At 44.4% G+C, this 14,361-nt stretch overlaps 3 protein-coding genes across 28 annotated transcripts in view; 1 reads left to right on the forward strand and 2 right to left on the reverse strand.

Moving 5' to 3' along the window:
• The window catches only part of CERS3 (ceramide synthase 3), a 44,144-nt gene extending 42,322 nt beyond the window's left edge, over positions 1 to 1,822 (reverse strand). The window contains exon 1 of one of the 4 annotated variants that reach the window (XM_064388477.1): positions 1,700 to 1,822. The gene's annotated coding sequence lies outside the window, so the exon portion shown is untranslated. Of the gene's footprint in view, positions 1 to 160; positions 857 to 887; positions 1,009 to 1,699 lie in introns of those variants that run through there. The other 3 variants (XM_064388475.1, XM_064388476.1, XM_064388474.1) reach the window with 3 other exon arrangements.
• A 109-nt stretch (positions 1,823 to 1,931) lies between these two features.
• LINS1 (lines homolog 1) lies at positions 1,932 to 12,754 on the reverse strand. 11 transcript variants are annotated; one of them, XM_064388465.1, is made up of 9 exons: positions 11,905 to 12,098; positions 10,744 to 10,923; positions 9,750 to 9,937; positions 8,294 to 8,828; positions 8,119 to 8,208; positions 7,134 to 7,275; positions 6,317 to 6,907; positions 3,820 to 4,000; positions 1,932 to 2,839 (listed from the first exon to the last, which is right to left on the reverse strand). In XM_064388465.1, exons 4-9 carry the CDS (start codon positions 8,696 to 8,698, stop codon positions 1,939 to 1,941), a joined length of 2,310 nt encoding a protein of 769 aa, XP_064244535.1. In that variant the 5' UTR covers positions 8,699 to 8,828; positions 9,750 to 9,937; positions 10,744 to 10,923; positions 11,905 to 12,098; the 3' UTR covers positions 1,932 to 1,938. The 11 variants fall into 11 exon arrangements, 8 of the variants coding, with proteins under 8 accessions (XP_064244535.1, XP_064244533.1, XP_064244536.1 ...); XM_064388463.1 differs by adding an exon at positions 10,271 to 10,410 and having other exon boundaries at positions 10,744 to 12,098; XR_010347402.1 differs by lacking the exons at positions 1,932 to 2,839; positions 3,820 to 4,000 and adding exons at positions 4,011 to 4,404; positions 4,795 to 5,019; positions 5,951 to 6,119 and having other exon boundaries at positions 10,744 to 12,098.
• Positions 12,755 to 12,934: 180 nt separating this feature from the next.
• The window catches only part of ASB7 (ankyrin repeat and SOCS box containing 7), a 96,699-nt gene continuing 95,272 nt past the window's right edge, over positions 12,935 to 14,361 (forward strand). For all 13 annotated transcript variants that reach the window (XR_010347841.1, XR_010347844.1, XR_010347842.1 and 10 more), the window contains exons 1-2: positions 12,935 to 13,080; positions 13,793 to 13,887. The gene's annotated coding sequence lies outside the window, so the exon portion shown is untranslated. The remainder of the gene's footprint in view (positions 13,081 to 13,792; positions 13,888 to 14,361) is intronic.

The following is a 14,361-nucleotide window of genomic DNA, read 5'->3' on the forward strand; positions in this document are numbered from 1 at the left end:
CAAAGTGTAGATCAAGAAATGCTGAACAATCTTTTACACTGAATCTTATGTTCAAAACAAACAATGGAATTACTCAATTCAAATAAACTACTTAGCAAAGTCTAGATTAGAAAAGGAGTGAGGATAGTGGAAAGGATTTCACTGAAATATAAGCACCTACCTACTTTGAAAATTGTGAACTTGGGAAACTCTTGCTCAACCACCTTGCCCATGGCACCTCTTGTGTTTGAACTGAAAAGTTCCCAAGTTGTCTGGAGCTGCAGCTCTGAACACGCCTAGAGGGATTTTAGTCCTGACAGAAATGAGCAACTCAGCAGCTACAGCATAACTGGGCTCAGACAAAGAGAAGTCAGGCGTGTTGCTGCCCTGGACAACTGCAGGGTTAGTTCTTAACTTCAGCAACTGCAGGCACAAATGGAAAGGTTTCCATTCCTTGACATTCCCACCCACCCCTCTGCACAACAGCTGTCCTGATCTCAGGAAGAAGCCATGGTGCAGCAAACACCCAGAACATTCAGGTCTCCTTCATGCCAGTGAAGAGGATCATTCCTTCCTGCCTAACATACTGCTGTCATCCTGAAGGGGTAAGGCTGAGGTCCAAACCTCCCTGTCTGTGACTTCATACCATTCCAGTGGCACTGGAGAGCACTGCAACTGCCAGCTAAAGGACCCCATAAACTAAACCCAGTTTTCTTCCTCTCCCAGTTGCACTGATTCACCAGTCAGGGCTAAAGACTAATCTAGAAGACACCCACAGAGATTTGAAGGTCAGCAACCTGCTCCAGAGACTGCTCATCTCAGCTCAATACCTATTTTAATTTAACACTAAATTCCTATTCAAAGGGAAGAGAGCACTTACTTGTTCTCAGTCAGAACAGAGCACTTACCTTCAAGAGCAGATCCTAACAGGAAAGCTGCTTCCCACAGTTCTGAAGAGGTCTGAGGTTTTCTCAGGGCTCCTGTTGTCAGGACTTTCCCAGTGCCTAACCCTTGCCAGATCATTACAAGCTGCAGGTTAAATGCAGCAGCATCGGTGCTTTCCTGCTAAGTGCAAGTGCCTTGGATCCTGCTCTGAACTCACTCCCTCAGGCACACTCTCAGACACTCACTCTTCTGGTTATTCAAATTACATCTAATAAAAGATATAAGTATAATAATTTAACATCTTCGACATCCTTCTCACTGTACTGGAATCACTTACTTTCTAATTCTCTTTTGGATTTATTAAATATACATCCTATATTTATAGGAAATGCATGATGGATGCAAAAAAATTCTGTTGGAATGTCACATCTGCATCACCTAAGCTTGAAGATATAATGCTCAACTAAAATTTTGCATAGACAACATATGCTTTAATTCCACATCTACTTTTTCTTTTAATTAAAGGAATATAGACATCTGAAGGTTCACTTTGAGTAATGCATCAATGCATAACACACAGGATAAACAGTAAACTGTCCCCAGCTATGTTATTTTGTTTAGCCCAACTTCTAAGCAGTCAGGTGTTGCACTAACTTGGCCCTGAGTCCATAAACCACTACCAATCTGGCAATGAACTCAAAAATAGACTCCCATTAAGTATAATTGACAAGACTTTAAATATCATATTTTTGAAATGCTTTCACATGAGTTATTTATTACAAAAAGTTGAATATCCAACAACTAAACCTTATATATTGTACATTGACATACACACCATGAATGAGCTCAGGACCCTCAGGTCATGAGGGTCCTCCTCCTCCTCCATATCCTCCTCAGATATGGATCATATCACTGGATGCAATGCCAGATTTTAGGGTGCCACCCAAATCCGTGTTCACCCTGCCTGAGGTTAAATGCACTGACTAGTGCAAGAGGCATGAAGCAAGAAGTCATTAATCTCATGGAAATATCCCCTGGTGAATTTGTTAAAAAACCCCACAAGAACACTTTGGATTATTGTGGATTCGTGGATTTGCTCATCTTCTCAACGTGGCTCAGCAGTTTCAACAACGCAGATGGATTATATGGGAAAAGATTTCTTCTCTGCAACCTAGAAACAGCCTCTTGCAGCTCTTCCAAACACTTTGTTGATTTGTAAAGCATCACTCTTAGGGGAGCAGTGTTATCTGGAGGTGCCATACAAGTCCAACAGGATGAGGTAGGAGATCCCTTCGGTTTCGTAGGCGACACTTCAGAGGTGCATGGATTCCGGTCATCATCTCTACAGCCGCAACCAGTTTCCCTCCTCCTCACCTCACCCTCATTGTTTGAAGGCAATTGTTTTGTGTTTACCAAGCACTCCTTTCCATCTGATTCCACCTCCGAGTCCTCTGAGCTGTCATAATTAACCAGGCTTTGAAGGGAACCAGGCAGGGCCGTGCTATCAGTGCCGGTCAGTGAGTCAGACTGGTTCCACTCGGCAGCCTCATTATCACCCTGCTGTGCCCTAAACACCGGGCAGTTGTGAGAAGGAGCCAAAGCCTTCGGAGTCTGTGGTTCTGCTGCACAAACAGCATTTTGCAAACTCTCCCCAGCCACAAAGTTTTGCTTTTCTTGGTGGGGTGGCTTGACAGAACAAACTGGGCGGAAAGTGCTGTGCCGGGTATCGAAATGGTTACAGACATCTACAAACTGATGCCACTCCTTCACAAGCAGCTTTAAGTACCTGACCAAGTACTCCAGAAAGCAAGTCTCTGACGAAATCAAAAAATCTAGAAGTACTGTGGAATCAAATGCAATCTTTTCCAGAAAAAATAAAAAGATACAGTGTGGGTTATATCCACCTGCATGCACAAGGAACTGCCAGGATTCCTCCTCTTTTTGGCTTAGGTTAGCAGCAGCACCACGCCATAACCTGAAAAGTAAGCCAGGAAATACTTTAGTGGAAGTTTACAAGTTTTTTAAAGCAGCAATATCCAGAAGATGGATTCGTGCTCTTTTGTTAAATTTTGTGAAAAAGTAAGAAGAAAAAGAGAAGTTTTTGTATCAGGGTAAGAAAGAATGAAGACGGTTGGGGCCAGGAGATCAGACAGCTCAGGAAGCCAAAACACTTAAAGCAGGCCTTAAAGGGCACTTCTTAGGAAACCTTCTGCAATAAACAAAGTTGCTTACAACACATCAATTGCACTTTAATATAAATATGAAACAATCTCATTTTAATATTTTTGTTAACCTGAATTCAGGCTAACTTTCAGAATGTTACACACACTGGAAGAGGAGCCTACTTGTAGTTAAGTGTCTTAAAATTGTGTGTGTCTAAGGTATTACTTGCATTATCTTCCCACTTGAAGCTTGAGAGCCTTGTATAAATCAGCATAATATCTTGCATGGTAATTTAAACAACAATGAAGCATTGTACAGCCAGGACAAATCCACAAAGAACACTTTTCAGTTGTTAGCAAGAACCATTTTTATCAAGTAGCTGGAATTCCCATAGGGCCAATCGTTACAAACTCAGCCAGAAGTACCTGAATTATTGAAGTTTAATTCTAATATCCCATTCTTGTCAAACCTTCAGTGTTGTAAGGCAGCAATCTTGCTTTTTATCTGTAACCACTATTTTAGACATGAAGGCAATTATCCTGAATTACAGGATATGATAAATTATTTAGTAGGAAACTTTCACAACTCCCATCTCCATCCAAAAAATACTTAAATTATCAGCTCTTACACCACACATTATTACATCATCCTGAGGTTTGGGGTTGGGGGGGGGGTTTTAAATTATTAAAAAATAATTTTCCTTCCAACAAAAGCAACCAATGGGAACGTCACAGTAACCTCACTGAAGTACAATTCTTCACAGTTCTGTCAGAAATAAAATAGTACACTGACCTATCAAATTTTAAATAGATGAGCAATAAAGCTTTAGCAGCTTCCCACATGTCATCATCTTGCTCCATGAAAACCAAGGAGAGCCACTCACAGTGATGCCCAGCTGGGTGAGACTGTGGGGAAGGCTTTACATGATTCCTCCAGAACATCAGCAGCTGGGACATGGAGCTCTCAAAGTCTCCTGCAAAAAAAAAATTAACCATGAACTTTGCTATACATTTTTACTGCCAAACAACACACACTTTTTTTTTAAATTAACAGTGCATAACAGTTAATGAAGGCAGTTCTTTCCTTAGCTCAACTGATTTATCACAGCGTCAAATTTTATAGATCAGTTCTTGCCGTTTTAGTGCAGTAGCTTACTCATAAAAATCACTTTGTATTTATTAGAGACTCTTTCCCTTAAGTCAAAAAACTTATACCTTCAGTACTAATGAGATACTACAGAGCAGTTCTTGATGTAACACAGCACACACTCGATGTTTAGAAAACAGCAAATCTTCCTGCAACATTGAAATCAATTTTATTTACTGCATCACTACGTGATTTTCCTTCATATTTGACTTTTAAGATTTGATTTTCCTCCTGGCAAATAATAGGAACATCAAATTATCTTTGTTATTAATAGTTACTCTTCAGACTGAAACTCTTCCCTATAAATCTAGAAATTACTCTCAAAATTGAAATTAATTAAAGCTAAGCCACTCTAATCCATGTTAATGACAAGAAGATCAAGCAGCTTCCCGGAAGGGAAATTAGCATATTAAAGCATTTAGGTGCTTGTTTTAAACACTTCCTGTAATGTCACTAAAATAAGGAAGTACCATTCCCTTCAGATTGAAATTCCTCTTGACAGTTAGGGTGTTTGAATCTAATTAAAGTAACTCATTTTTGTGTCATGAATGTGGAAAAGAAAGGGGAATGCTTTTCTTTGAGAAAATTTTCATAGAGACATCTAAAATGGATATAGCCTACCTTTTTCTTTACACTTGTTCTTACTCCATCTCAGTCTCCATACATTTTTCAGAAGGTGGATCACAAGTAAAACATTCTTTACAAATACTTAAAAATCTTTAAGAATGCAACTGACATCACAAATATAACATCTTCCAAAAATCTGGGAAAAGTTTCATAAGCTGTCTTATGGAAATTGTAGCTCTTTCACATGGATGAATTAAAAATTAATTTTAGGCTTGCTACCTAGCATAGAAATATAAAAAGTAAAATAACATTTATGTCTAGAACTCTTACTAGAATGCCTCAATGTATTTCAAATGCTGTAAAATTTCGCCCTTGTTTAAAAAGAAACAGAAATTACTTTTGGCCACATAATCAGTAAATACATTATTCCTGCCCCAGCCCAGCCCTGGCTCTGCAGCAGCTCTGCCCAACCCAGCCCCTCACTGCAACAAACCAGCCCAAGGGAGCAGCTGTGGGAGGAGTGCTCAGCCCTGGTCACTGGAAGGGCCAGAAGTGTCAGCCAGGGTGAAGAACACAACCATTTTCACAAGGAGGATGTGCAGCTGCTGCAGCGAGTCCAGAGGAGGCCAGAGAGATGTTCTGGGGCCAGGCTGGGAGAGCTGGGGGTGCTCACCTGGAGAGCAGAAGGCTCCAGGGAGACCTCAGAGCCCCTTCCAGTGCCTACAGGTGCTCCAAAAGAGCTGGAGAGGGACTTTGGACAAGGGCCTGGAGGGAGAGGACGGGGGGAATGGCTTCCCACTGCCAGAGAGCAGGGATAGATTGGATACCAGGAAAAAATTCTTCTCTGAGAGGCTGGTGAGGCCAGGCCTGGCACAGGGCCCAGAGAAGCTGTGGCTGCCCCATCTCTGAAGTGTCCAGGCCAGGTTGGACAGGGCTTGGAGCAAGCTGGTCTAATGGAAAAGGTCCCTGCCACTGCAGGGGTTGGAACTGGATGATCTTTAAGGCCCCTTCTAACCCAAGCTATTCTGTGATTCTGTGTCCCATAATTTCCCTGGGCCTTACTTTGGAGCTTCCTTATTTTTATTTACCTTTCTATACCATAGCTGGTTTTGTCTCATTACATTACTTGGCTGACAGTAATGCCTTGTTCCTTCAATAAAATAAATGCATAATGGTGCCTAAAGTTCTACCTCCACCTTAAAAGTGTTACCTGCAGCTCTTTTTAGTTCCCCACCCTGAACAGAGTGGATGCTTGTGCTATGGCTTCTATTCTTATCCAGCTGAAAAATAGCCTGGTGCTCTCAAGATGGCTTAATGTTCTTAATAGGAAAAATTTTCAATCCCAAATGCAGATGTTTCAATCCCAAGATATTGCAGGGCTAAGGATTTGACAAAATGCAAGGAGACAACTAATTAGGCACGACACAGCAAGAGCAGTTTCTTGGGTGGGTCTTCTCCTTCCTCCCTCCCACCACCACTAATTCAGCTGAAATCTATTTACAGTCTTAATGAGCTGTGACTACAAAATCTGAAAGCTCTAAAACTCTTGCTGCTTAAAATTTAAATGGACTGTTACCTTTGATTTCTGCTTCTGTTTGAGAGTTGTGAATCTTGAATTCCAGTGCTTTAAGCACAACCAGACTTAAGGCTCTGAGAACAGTTTGGTCAGAAGCACCTTGAGAATCGTGTCCAGGAGCAGCTTCACTGCTTCCAAAGTAGCTGGACTTTCCACTGAGTGGGATCTGATTAAGCCAAGTCAAATTCACAACCTGCAGAACAACATTACTCAGGGCAAGCATATCCTCACACAAAGATGGGGTTTGTAAGAACGCTGATCCACTTTTAGCATCTTCTCTGGACTTGTAAAGGACACATTTTTTAAGGAGCAAAATGAATTTCTTCTTGATTACATAAGGAACTGATGAGCTAATAACGTTGAGGGCATAAGAAACTTTCAAAAATAAAATTCTCTGGCACCTGAGGGGTACTTCCAGTTCAGTTCTGGAAACCAAAAGTGCTTCAAGCAGATCTATAAAACTGATCAGATTGTTTGCAGCTTCAGAATAAGGTGAAGTGTAGTGGTGACTGTCAAAATGATGGAGCAGGATGGCATTATAAAATCCTTCAAGCACTGCATCAAGAGGAGCCAACAACTTCTTCAGAACACCTGTGGCAACAAGAGGCACATTATTGACCTGTGGTGTAACAGATAAATCAGAAAATAAGAAATTAATCGGTGTTGTGACTACTTCCAGAACATAAATATGTTCAAACCACTACATTTGAACAGCACTTTGTCACCCCCAGTATAAGGAAGGGAAGGGGTGTCCTGCAGCCGAACTATTCCCGAGGAATTCCGGGTGAGTTGCTCCTCCTGGCGGCACCGGCGGTACCTGCTCGGGCTCCGAGCGCGTCCTTCAGCGTCTCCTTGAGAAGCGCCGCCAGAGTGCACAGGCAAGCGGCCACCCGCGCCTTCCCGGGGAATGCCAGCAGCGCCGCCAGGCTAAAGCTCAGCCACGGGACGTTCAAGGCGTCCTAAGAAAAAGAGTTCAAAACCCAATCACGTATGCTCTCAGTTGTTATGCAAATTACATGAAATCTTAATACAATGATTTCAAATTGTATATTAAAAAGATTTAAATATAGGCACAGACAAAACACAGGTAGAAACAATGTCTGTCCTGAGACATTAATTAGGTCTTTAATTACAAATATGAAGCAACATATGCATGCAATAGAAATTATCTGTATGTTCCAAAAAGGGAAAACCAAACCTCCTAATGTCATGTGATCTACCCAAAATCAGATAATTCTGTAGACAGACCAGATCTGAATTCATAATTCCCAGACAACTTGGTGAGAAATATTACAAACATAATTACAAAATAAATCTGTGTTCAGGATGCTACTATGGAGACTGCAATACATATTCACCAAATATACAGTAAATTAAAAAAAAAAAACCCTCAAGTAATTGGGTTCTTCAAACATCAGCATACACCAAAGCATTTTATTAACTTCCAAGAGGTTATTATTTATTCTTATCTACTGCATCACCACCAGATACCAAGGAACTGTAAAAACACTGATAGTCTAGATCATGTCTTTTTTAATATCTGTATTGCAACCTTAAAGAGATTATTGTCATCTACACCCATTTTACCTTAAATGAGTTTCATAAAATTCCAGATTTATATATATAAAGCCACTCCATGCTTCTGTTCCACATCACATCTCCTTGCCTTCCATACTCCAGGCTCCTCCTAAGACATTTGACAAAGCTTCTAAGGAAATAGAAACACTAGAAAAGCTTGGCTGTAGAGTCAAATGGAACAACCTGCAGGCACAGGCTCACTAAGCCATTTTCTGAGCACTCACCTCTTCCTTCAGCTGGAAATACACAAGAGATGCCAAACTTTGTGAGGCCATGTGAGATAACAGGCGATCATCAGAACCGAGCAGGTGAATCTGCAGACAGGTAAAAAGGAAAAATATCTAAGGCACATCCCTTTTTATTTTTCCTCCTTTCCTAAATAAATCTTTCAGAAGTTACCAATTTTGAGTCAATTTTTGCCTCCTTCAGAAGAAGAACAAAGATTTCACAGTACTTCTGTCTCGTGTGGAGCTCAATCTCCTGGGACTCTGCTTTGGCCACCATCATTTTGATCAAGGTGAGCTGCAGCAGCATCACCTCCCGTGGGCAGAATGAGGAGCTCATGTTTGCAAAGCTGTTGGATAAATCATCTGTTGCGGGGACAACATCTGACATATCAGTGTCCTCACAGCTCCCAACACCACCAGCAGTAGATGGCAGATGCTGCTGATGACAGGACTCATCTCCTTCTGCTGGCTGCTCAACACACAGATTAATTAAAGAGGAATAATGATGGCTTTCCCTTGCTAGGGGAATGCCTGCCAGGACATCCTTATACATCTGCTGCAGGAGAGAGATCTTCATGATGAGATCATGCAATATTCCAGAAAATGCTGGGTGGCTTCACTGATTATTCACTGCAAATCAGCCTCCAAGTTACTTTCATCCAGTAAGAGAAACAGAAGCACCACTGGGCATTTCTCTTCTAAGTTACCTATAAATAAAACATCATGCTGTTACTTTGCAAGCAACTAGAAAATATAAAGCAACAACACATTTTTAGAGTTAATGCTACCATTATTAAACTTGTTTTGAAAATGCAAATTCAGCTGCACGAAACTGCCTCAGTGAGACATTAAAATGAAGAATTACCACGCTGGGAAGCTCACAGTTCCAGTATTATATTACCAACACCAAAGTTCATTAGCTGGAATTAACAAACCCAAAGATGACTCTTATTAGGGGCTACTTCTAAAGATATGAGAACTTGGATTAAATCTTTCTCTACATTGCTAAAACTACTAGAACTTAAATTATTTTGTGATAGATGTCTCCAAAAACAGGCATAAAATTTCAGCTGCAAATTTTCCTCTGAACTGGCAGTGTTCATTGCTCCACTGAGGCTGGAACTGGAAACAGCTCTCAAAAAATGGAAGCCAAAGGAAGGACAGGTCTTGACTTCTGCTGCACACAGGCTCAAGGTGGGCTGACCTCAAGGGCACAGCAATTAAAATTAAAGAATAATTTAAAAACAGAGCATAAAATATATTAAAAGCCAATAAAAACACAAACATAGTCAGGAAAGGTAAAAAAAATGTCTTTATCCCCATGTCAATGGAAGACCTCTTTCAATCACAGCACTGGAATATTTGCTACAGCTAAAATTGAAAAGCTGCTAAGAATTCAAATCTCTGCATGCAGTATGAGCACCTAAACCCTCACGATTTTCTGTCCAGTATGTAAATGGCCAGACAGACACCCCATCTTGTCAGAAAAAGAAAATCCTTAAGAACATCAGGGTTTCTTTTTCACCTACATTAAGAATGATGCTAATCTGTAATATTTATCTTTTTAGAGCAGTTTTAACATGCTCTCTAGCCAGATCTCTTTTAATTAAAACCAACAAACTCATTACCTGTATCTATGGTGAAGTTAGGAGTGGAACTAAAGTTGATTATAGGAGTTTTCATACTTTTTTCATACTTGGCATACTTTTTGGATCCCCATTAAGTCTGGCATAATCAACCAGGTAGAATTCCAGGCAGAATCCTGCAGCCATCCACCCATAGTTGGCTTTTACTTAAATACTGCATTTCCCCTTTCCTGCCAAAGGAGGAAAACAGTTCAGTCTTCTAACCAGTAAGAAATTGTAAAGATCTTCCAATTTATGTATCAGTTTTACCTGCATTTGTCATCAGAACAACTCTTTTAAATTACTACTTCTTTTTAGCAGAATATTAAAAAATAATTAAATTGTACAAGTCAGTATATGAGGCATTTCTGTTCTAATCTTCACATGTTTTAAAAACAACATCAAACATTGAAAATTACAACTTCATTTTTACAACATGATTTTTTCATTGCAACTGGAGCATGTATTGACAAAATGGCTTCCCAAAGGCACAGAGGATATGGGGTAGACCAAGAGGTGCTAACCTGGCTCATCACTTCTCCCAACATCAGGAATCATTTCCTTCAGAAAAGAAACTAAAGTTTGAGAGCATGAAGTTGCCTGCAGGAGCGATCTACAATTCCCTCTGGTGTGGTATTTTTAAAGACATTCAGCAAGGGCTGACCTGAAAACCCCAAAATGTTACAGCATTTCCTCACCTGATAGAACCCTTCCCCCATCCTTTCCCATACTCCACATTTTGCTGGATGTTAAGAATAAATCTGGTATTTCAGGCAATAAATTCTGTTCATTTGCAGAATCTTTCCAGAATTCTACACAAGGTGGAAATTTATGACCTGAAACCTCATAAATAACATTTCTTCAGAAATCACTCTGAATATTTTATATAGCTATTGTTCCCATCCTTGATCTTTGTTTCTTCCTAAATGAATACCCCATAAAGTAAAATTATCTCAACACACTGACTCCTGTTTTTGAGATCAGCTTGAATTATCACCTTATGTGGTGGATGAAGAGATGTCATGCACAAGTTCACACAATCCAGCAAGGTGGTTAAGGCAGAGGAGATGCAGAACTTTTCTAGGACACCCACTGTGAGGTTTCACCTCCACCACACCATGCTGGCTGTGCCTCCCTGGATCCTCCCAGAATTTGTGTTCCACTATTAATCTGCAAACTTCACAAAACCATATCTAGTATATGCTTCACTGACACATGACAACAGTTCACAAATGTAAGACATTGAAGGAAATGAAAAGTGAGGGGGCTTAAATTCTGAAGGCATTTACTTCAAAGAGGGAGAAAATATCAGACAAGGTCTAAATTTGTTTCAGACACAGCACGAGTATGAAAAGCTCAAAACTGAAGAATAAAGAAAAGCAGTGACAAACTCCACCCCTTATTTGTATTATTTATCTGAGTTACTCATGACAGCATCTAAAAACCAATTAAGGCAACGCCTCACAGAGCCAGATTCCTGCACAAACAACAGGGAACAGTTCTAAAAACCTTATATATAGACTGATCATGGAAGAGACAGAAAGGAAAACTACGCAGAAAGTAACACACAAACAAAAAAAAAAGATTTTGTATGTTACTTTCATCATTAATAATGCTTTAAAATCAAAACCAAAGTCAAGGGGAGCTGGAAACAGAATGGGGAAAGAAACTAATGCCTCTTCACTTATATCCCTGAGTTACTGCATGTCATTTTATGCCATTTGTGCTAGTAAAAAAAAAAAAAAAAAAAAAAAAAAAAAAAAAAAAAAAGGAAATGTGCTATCAACAATGTTCAGTGAAACTAAGAAGAAATTGTTCCCTGCAGGGGAGGTAAGGCCCTGGCACAGGTGCCCAGAGCAGCTGGGGCTGCCCTGGATCCCTGGCAGTGCCCAGGGCCAGGCTGGACAGGGCTGGGAGCAGCCTGGGACAGTGGGAGGTGTCCCTGCCATGGCAGGGGTGGAATGACATGAGCTCTAAAGCCCTTTTTTCCAGAAAAGCTATCCAAACTTCATGCTATTTTAATAAAAAATTAAATCTGATAAAGCAAAATGAAACCTCAGTCCATGACTTTTGGGTGTGAATCTGAAGACTCTGGATCTCCTTACAATGAAATTACCATAGCCTTTAAGGAACAAAATGCACTTTGGACTCCTTGTACCTGCCCTGACTTCGTAGGCTCATCTCTCAATTAATTTCAGCTCAGTGCTGAAACACTGTAAACGCCTCTAAATCAGTGTCATTGCCTTCCAGAGCTTCCAAACAACCGGAGCAGCGCAATCCCAGTTAAGTGTGGCCCCTCAGCTGCGATTCTGCCGAGCGCCTTTAGCCACGGCGGGCAGGAGCGGACCCGGACCCGGCTCACCGGCCTGGCCGCTCATCGGAACCCGCGACACCCGCGGTGACAGAGCGAGCGCGGAGCTGCCGCTCCTCCAGAGCCCCCACAGCCCCGTCCTGCCGCGCTGAGGGCGGCCGAGGCCTCCCGCCCATCCACCGGCACGGCTTCCCGGCTCGGCATCCGCACCCGCCCGGCGACCCTTCCTTCCTTCAGCCGCGCGTTTCTCCCTCAGCGCCCCCCGGGCTCTCCCCTCAGCCCCGGAGCCCGGGTTCCCCCTCAGCCCCTCACGGGCTCTCCCCCCTCAGCCCCTCCTGCCACAGCCTCGCTCCCCAAGGCCCCGCCCCCGTATGTTCAAACCACGCCCACATCGCATCGGCCCCGCCCCGCCTGCTTCGGCCCCGCCTCTTTCGCTCCAGGCCACGCCTCTCGCCTCCCCCCTCCCTCACACCCGCGGCCCACGCTTAGTCACCCCGAGCCGCGGAGCGCACGGGGCCGTCCCCGCCCCGCTGCCCGGCGGTGGCTGGCAGGCAACTCTCGCCACTCACCCGCCCCCGGAGGAGCGCGAGGCCCAAACTCCGCTCCGTCACAGCGCCGGAACCGCCGCCACCGCCCCCTGTCGCAAAGCGACACCCTCTACTCCTCCGGTGCTTTACGGCAGCGGGGCGGGGCCGCGGGGCGGGGCCGCCGTCAGCCGGGCGGCCAATGGGGCGCGGCGGCGGCGCGCGGGCGGGGGCGGGCCCGCCGTCAGCCGGGCGGCCAATGGCGGCGCGGCGGCGGCGCGCGGGCGGGGGCGGGGCCGGCGCGGCGGGCGCGGATTGGCCGCGGCGCGGGTCAGTCCCCGCCCGCCGACCCCGCCGCGAGCCGAGGGGGGCGGCCCGGAGCGAAGTGTCCCCGCTCGGCTCGGCCCCCCCGACCCCCCGCCCGCCGCCGCCGCCAGCGCGGGGGGCGGCCGCGCCCGGGGCCCCCGGCCCGCCCCGCTCCGGCACGCGGGTCACGCAGGTAACCCCGGCTGCCCCGGGGTCCCTCGCGGCGCGGGGAAGGGGGAGCGGGGGGGGGCGCGCGACCCCGTGGCCTCCCCTGGCCCGCAGCGGGCAGCCCCTCCCGGCGGCGCGGGGCCGTGAGGGGCGCCCCCGCCGCTCCCTCAGGGAAGGGGCGCGCAGCCCCCCGCCGCCCCTGCCCGCTCCCCCGGCGGGCTCCGGGCCGCCCCCCGGGCTGCCCGCGGAGGGGGGTCCCCGGTGCCAGCCCCCGGCGGCGCTCCGGGTGCCGCGGCGGCCGCCGGGCCTTGGGGCTGAGCGGCGGGGCTCGGCCGGCTTTTTGTGCGTGTGCGTGTGTGTGTGTGTGTGCGCGGCTGACGGCTCCTGGAGCGTGAACTCCTGCGAGGGAGAGGTTCGGTTTCCCAGCAGCTCAGCTTTCTGGGTTACTTCCTGTCCCATTCTTTAGCGCTTATCTTTACTTCCATTCCCTGGAGGAGCTGCCTTGACAGGGCAGCAGTCCTGCCGTTATTATCCCTTCAACTCCTTGCTATCCTGGGAGAGTGTCCTCCTTTTCCAGGAGAGATCCCGGTTTTGATGAATAACCCCTTTCCTTCCAAATTTGTGAAGGCTCTTCCTATTTTGCCCAGCTATTGCTTTTGTATTAACCAATTCTGTTCTTCATTTCTCTCTTTTATGTCATTGTGTGGCTCAGTTCTACTTTTTTTATTTTTTTTTAGGTTTAAGCTGCCTTAAAGGAGAATTAAAAATAGTGACTCCAAAGAACAAAATAACAGAGAAGAGAGAAAACAGCACTCAAAAAGCCCCCAGAAAGGTGATGATTCATTTAGACTCTCAGAGTCATCCTAGACACATGGTTTGGCTGGGATTGGGGCCTCTTGTGTTTTTATGGATTTGAATAGGTAGCATTAGATTTCTTTGTTCTTTTCAAACCTACTTGCTGTTGACCTTTTAAAGTTTGAAAGCTCTTAATCCCATTTGAAGTACAGTTGCTCTTGTAACACTTTATGATTTTCCAGAATTATTCTGCAAATGTTGCTTTGATTATGAATTGCTACTTAACGGGGGTTTTGTGTCTTCATCTCAGGGGTGTCACTTAAAAATACTTTGCTCTAGGTTGCTAAAAGGATTTTTTTCTTTAAGTCTTTCCATAAATTTATGGGTTCAGCATTGCTTCTGTTTCGATTCTCAAATCTTTATTGGGCTAGGTCATGGTAAATGCATTTTGTTGGTTTAGTCATACCTCACTTCTGTGTGGGTCACTTTATTGTGTGTGTGTTGTAACGGG

This window comes from Passer domesticus, chromosome 14, assembly GCF_036417665.1.
Source record: "Passer domesticus isolate bPasDom1 chromosome 14, bPasDom1.hap1, whole genome shotgun sequence".
Classification (NCBI taxonomy): domain Eukaryota; kingdom Metazoa; phylum Chordata; class Aves; order Passeriformes; family Passeridae; genus Passer; species Passer domesticus.